The sequence below is a fragment of the Frankliniella occidentalis genome, unplaced genomic scaffold, assembly GCF_000697945.3.
Source record: "Frankliniella occidentalis isolate FOCC.00 unplaced genomic scaffold, Focc_3.1 Scaffold3, whole genome shotgun sequence".
In the NCBI taxonomy this organism is placed as follows: Eukaryota; Metazoa; Arthropoda; class Insecta; order Thysanoptera; family Thripidae; genus Frankliniella; species Frankliniella occidentalis.
Genome location: NW_026267133.1, coordinates 3,334,082 through 3,340,048, shown reverse-complemented (window position 1 = coordinate 3,340,048; position 5,967 = coordinate 3,334,082). Strand labels below are relative to the sequence as shown.

The 5,967-nt window shown below is 50.0% G+C and overlaps 2 protein-coding genes across 2 annotated transcripts; both read left to right on the top strand.

Moving 5' to 3' along the window:
- The first annotated feature begins 413 nt into the window (after window positions 1-413).
- LOC113201894 (uncharacterized) lies at window positions 414-1,250 on the top strand. The gene is made up of 3 exons (XM_026415857.2): window positions 414-558; window positions 826-883; window positions 979-1,250. Exons 1-3 carry the CDS (start codon window positions 493-495, stop codon window positions 1,164-1,166), a joined length of 312 nt encoding a protein of 103 aa, XP_026271642.1. The 5' UTR covers window positions 414-492; the 3' UTR covers window positions 1,167-1,250.
- Window positions 1,251-4,342: 3,092 nt separating this feature from the next.
- Window positions 4,343-5,181, top strand: LOC113201893 (uncharacterized). The gene is made up of 3 exons (XM_026415856.2): window positions 4,343-4,508; window positions 4,760-4,820; window positions 4,907-5,181. The coding sequence occupies exons 1-3, from the start codon at window positions 4,443-4,445 to the stop codon at window positions 5,092-5,094; spliced, it is 315 nt and encodes a 104-aa protein (XP_026271641.1). The 5' UTR covers window positions 4,343-4,442; the 3' UTR covers window positions 5,095-5,181.
- The last annotated feature ends 786 nt before the right edge of the window (window positions 5,182-5,967 follow it).

Below are 5,967 nucleotides of genomic sequence, written 5' to 3'. Positions count from 1 at the left end.
AGAGACAATGTCAAAACGACGCGAGAATAACGACTAGCGTCTGGAACTACGTCAAGCCGACGACAGATTGGCGATGACCGAAGTATTGTAGTTGGAACTACGAAATGTCGACGATGGACGGACTATGATAGGAATTTTGCAATTGGAACTACGTATTTCCGATGACAAATTGGCAACTGTCTGTCAAAATGAGTACGGACTACGTATTGCGGACGACAGATGGACGACGATTGGCGAATCGACGTCTTTCCGGCGTCTTTTCGGAAAACCCGTGCTGATAGGTATTCACGGAAGGCCGACACTGACCGGTTCTTAGAATACCACTCGATTTACTTGAACGTATCGTGTGAGCTCGAGTGACTAAGTTTGATACAGGTGCACAGGCCACCCACGCCACCTTAGCGATAAGCGGATCGACCTCTTCCGGCGAGTGTTCCTATAAAACCAAAGAGTCTTTTCAATCACAATTATACACTTATTATCTGTTCCACCATGAAGACCATCATGAGGACTGCCCTGCTGGTCTGCATGCTCCTCGCAGCGCTCCAGTTCGCTCAGGTAAAAGAGGACTAGTAGTACCAGCTTTGTTCGCAACACTGTAGCTGCAAACATTTACTAACGTTTTAATTGTGTAAAATGGTCCAAAGAACTGCATTTAAGTGAGCAACGACTATGTTGTAAAGTTCTTTGAACTCACAATCGGGTTGTGAAACCGTGGGTGAGATTTACAAAAATTTGAAAGCAAAATGATAGACGAGAAGTCAGTTCTTTATACGGGAACCTGCCGAACCGAAGTTTTATTCAAAAGAGTGTTCTGCTTTCTAGGCGAGCCCGAGGCCGAACCTCTCAGCTGCCCTGACGGAAACTAAGGTTACCAGTTTATGTATGTAATTCATGTCGACTTTTTCGTTTTAGTGTCAAACTCGGTCAAACTTAAAACGCTGAACTAACCTGTTTTTTAATTCTTTGTCCCGCCAGCTGCCACGTGCATCGCTCAAATATTTTTCAAATTCTTTGAGGATGTGAAATATGTGATGTACACTTGCGACGACCTGGCGAGGAAGAACCCATCCCTGCCGTTTATGATCACGTTCCCCATCTGCGCCGTCATCGCTGGAGGAACAGACTTCATTCGCATTGCAAAGGACGTGTCCGAGACATGCTGAGACACTACGTTACCGACAGCCTGTTGTTGTTCAAGTACACTCTTGTCTTGTTTCTGAAATTAAAATGTACTTGACTTGACTAGACTTTTTGGTTTTCTTTTCCATCCCGATCATTGGCTTGAATTACGAGCAGCACGCGCATAGGTCGTGTCACTGCACACCAACTAACTAACTAACTAACTAACTAACTAACTAACTCACTCACTCACTCAGTCACTCACTCACTCTTCATAAACTGAAGCAGACGCAAACACTTATTGAGGTATTACAAAAAGTGTGGGTTCATCATCACACTCTGGCTTACAAACTTTGACGCGGGAAAGTTTTACTACGTTTTTATCAAGTTAGCGACACCGCGGCTCCCAGTGCCCCTCTCGAGGATCCACGGACATGCGGATGACCACGTTGTGGTCGCGCTCGACTTGTCAAATTAGAACACGGCACACACAAGAGGCACTTGCTCCTTGCTCGGCCCGCGCATTGCGTGACGGAGAGATTGACCTGTCTAGAATAGCCGTATCTCCCATAAAGTGTGTAGGGCCTTTCCTTGCGAGGTACACCCGACTCAGGCTCTCCAGTTCTCCATTCTCCAACAAAAGTTAAAGAGATGAAATTTTTCTATAACTTTTGTTCTTTAGCATTTTTTTTTGTGGGACTGCTTTTTACATTTGGTGCTCTCAAGTCCCAGTGATTCCCGTGCATTGCCCCCCCCCCCCTCCTAAACGTGGCGGTAGGGCCTAAACGGCTTTTAGATAGAGCAAAACGGACGAAATTTTCTTGCCAAGGGTCGCAATTTGACGAGTTACCTGTAAGAAAGTAATATTGAAAGTTATAAAAAATAGTTGAAATAGCAGCTTTTGGGAACGAATACCCAAAATAACTTCCAAAAATGAATTTTGGGAAAAAAAAATTGATGTGTCCTTCGATGACACATTAAGACTAACAATTTCCCAAAGTAGAATGAGGAGGAGGAGGAGGAGGAGGAGGAGGAGGAGGAGGAGGAGGAGGAGGAGGAGGAGGAGGAGGCCCGTTGGATTCAAGACGCACTCCGGGCTCCTCTGCGCCGCGCCGCAAGTCAATGCCTCCACCTTGGCCGTGACGAATCCGCCCATCCTCCATTCAGCCGGGCTGCTGATGGTCGGAGGCACTGCGGGCCACTGCGGCCCGGTAGCCGAGCGACGCCCCGCCCCTCCCCACCCCGCCCCGCGGCGACCAGGAACGGAGCGGTGATGCAGAACCGAATGGTCCCGCTCCAACGCGTCCGACAGGCTCGCTGGCCACTTGTTTCGCCTTCTCTATCTCTCTCTCTCTCTCTCTCTCTTTCTCTGTCTCTCATTCTCTCTCCCTTGGTTCCAAATATCGGACCGGTATCATCTTTCGCCCCGCCACCATACTACAGGCCTGTCCACCAGAACAACCGCCAGGTTCAGGAGAGGGCAGCGGGTGAACTGCAGACGCGTAACGACGCGCTGTGATGACAGCAGCAGCTACGCCGCCCTAGGCGCTCTACCACCTCTGCCCTCTCGTCCCCGCCCCTCTCCTCAGCAGCTAGCCCAGCGGAGAGAGAAACACCTCATGAAGCTTTCATCCAAATTGGGCGGCGGCCGAAGGAGGAGACCGCGCGGCGGCCGCGTGGTATCGACACGCTGGGGGGGAGGCCTTGGAACGACCCCGGGGGATATTAACTGGCGATTGGGGGCTCGGCGCGCCCCGCGGCCCCCGGGGGACTCCCCCCCAGGCTCCGCCGCCGGCGACCCAACATCACCGCGGATGGATACGAGGCCCGCGGGGGCGCGCAGGTCAGGTCACCGCCGCCCCGCCCCGCCCCGCCCCGCCCCGCAAATATCAATCCGCCGGGCGAAGATGAAAGGGCGGGCGGTTTTCTTTTCGACCAGAGAGAGGGTCGCGGATAGGCGGTCCGGCCGAGATACGCGTCAGCTAATTTCAGCAGTCCCCAAGATGACTATCTTTATGCCAAAAGGTAAAAGCCCCTCCCCTACCCCCTCCTATACCTCCCTATACAGCACGGGTTGCGGGTTTGCGCATGCGGATTTTTTTTTAAAGCAGCGGCTTGTGTCTTTGTATATAGGTTTCTTGCTCTTAAGCAGAACAACACATCACGCAGAATTTCAAGAGTCACTGCCGCAGTACGATATAATTACAGCAAGAAGTGTGTGGCGGGGACACCTCGCTTCGGCGGGAACATTCAAACGTGAGGGCAATAATCTTTTTGTCCACACCATCAACATGAGAAGCTAACTTTCCTCACTGAAATCCGTTTTGTGATACTCTTACTAATTTTTGCGATAACTGGTGTTTTGCGATTCCCACTCTAATGGGCATGATAACTCCAAAAAATGTGATAAAAGTATCTCAATAATGTGATACTTTTATCACATTTTTTGGGTTTATCATGCCCTTTAGCGTGGGAATCGCAAAACACCAGTTATCGCATGGTTTTGTGTTAAAAGTATCGCAAAACCATACTCAGTGCTGAAAATGAACAAAACAGTTTTGAAGTCGCACACGGTAGAGTACTCAACTCACCGGCGACTGCGAGTATGTTATGTGGGTGAGTAAAACGATGACGAGGGGAGAGGGGGGGGGGGGAGGGGTAGCGCCGTCGTCTAGCCACCGCGGAGCAGTCTCTCATACGGTATAGTGGTCCGGCGCAGTCGCATATGCACCGAATGCGGTCATTATATCCCAGGGGCGTAACGTCCCCCCCCTCCCCTCACACACAAATCAACATAATGCCCCATCCCACCCGAGGAGACGCGCCCACCGCGCCGCGGGCCAGGGCAGGCTCCGGCCCCGCGGACCCCCCGCCGGCGGCGACCTCAATGCAGCCCGGAGTGCTCCTCTGGCGACCTCGACGATGTGGGGTACTCCTGAGCGAAACTTCAAGAAATCAGAAAAAATTAAGGCAATAAGAAACCAGAATTATTTTTAATAAAAGCTTGGAAAATATAAGAAAAATCAAGAAAAAATCTCAAAGTCAAGCAAAAAAGGCCAGAAAAATTGAAGTTAACGTTTTTGAAGAAAAAAAGGGATAAGCAAGTTGTGCAATAAATCCGGAATCAAAGCTCAAGCTCGAACCGATTTCGTGAAAAAGCACTCGATCTACTTGAACCTCGCGTGAGCTCGAGTGGGCTGAGGTGAGATCGGGTACCTACTCGCGCCACTTTGCGATAGTAGACCGACCTCTAGCAGTGAGTTTTCCTATAAAACCACCGAGTCTTTTCAATCACAATCACACACTCATCTGATCCCACCATGAAGACCATCATGAGGACTACCTTGCTGGCCTGCATGCTACTAGCAGCGCTTCAGTTCGCTCAGGTAAGACGGGACTGGAGGACTAAAACATCTGCCTCTCTCGCAACTATGTAGCTGCACAAATTCATGAACATTTAAAAAAAGGTGATTCAAAGGCACGGTTGGTTCTGTTCTCTGAACCGCGTTGAAGAAAGCAACAACGATGTTGTAAAGTTCGTTGAACTATTACTTAGGTTGCAGAAGTTCTTTAAAAGGAATTCTGCCGGATAAGAGATCCCTGAAATTTAATTCAAATTTGTGTTCCCTTTTTCTAGGCGAGCCCGAGGCCGAGCGTTTCAGCTGCCCTGACGGAAACTAAGGCTACTAACAGTCTATGTAAGACGTGGTTCACGAGTACTTTTTCGTTTTTAGTCTCAAACCGAAAACACGGAACTAAACTTGCTTATTCCCTGTATCACCAGCTGCCACGTGCATCGTTCAGATACTTTCCCAATTCTTTGAGGAAATGAAATATTTGGTGTACATCTGCGTAGAAGAGGCAAAGGAGGACCCATCCCTGCCGTTCATCATCAAGTTCCCCATCTGCGCCGTCATCGCTGGAGGAGCAGACTTCGTTCGCATTGCAATGGACGTGTCCGAGAAGTGCTGAGACACTGCGTCACCGACAACCCGATTAAGTTGAAGTGTCAGCAGTCTTGTCTTTTTTTAAAACGAAAATATACTGCTGCACTATGAACCCTTTTGATTTTCTTTTCCCATCCGCATGCATCGTAAGGTTAAATGACTAACATTATTTGCAAATGTCTTTATGGACCGCCTACTTATTTTTACCCGCTATTCCCGGTCGGTGTTGGCTGTTGGCTCGCTGTTGGCCTACTATCGCAAAGTGGCAAAGCTGGCCGCGTCTCTCATCACCTCGGGCCACTCGAGGCTCACGCGAGGCTCAAAGAGATAGAGTGCGCCTTCAACCTTTGTGCAACTGCTTGACACTTGTAAGTGGGCAAAGGCGAGTAGAATAATAGCAAGTGTGTAACTGTGTAGTTGTGCACGTGCAGGTGCATAAATTCTCAGTTGAGCGCATCCTTAGATCGCTCACTGTAAAGGAAGTGCTCCACTGAGGAGTTGCACACTTGCAAGTGCACACCCACCGAGTTGAACACTTGAAAGTGTACAACTACAGAGTTGCTCACTTGCAAGTATTTCACAGCCAGTTACACACAAACGTAACGTTCATCGGCGTTTTCACGCGAATGGCGTTCTATTTGGAGGTTTCTGATTGTGGATTTATTGCGCAACAAGGACGGTTCGGTCACATGGCACACAAAACACCGCCCGGGCCGCGTCAGCTGCGCTGGTGACATCACGGCAGCCCCTTATAGTTAGTCCAGCGTCGTGTCCGAGGCGGGGCCTCTAGGGCGGGAGATCTGTTTGTGGGGCGCGGGCGGCACCAGGCCCAGCGGGCCACCACGGGCGATCACCAGGCGGGCCGGAAACGGAAAGCAGCAAACTCAGGGTGGGGTTT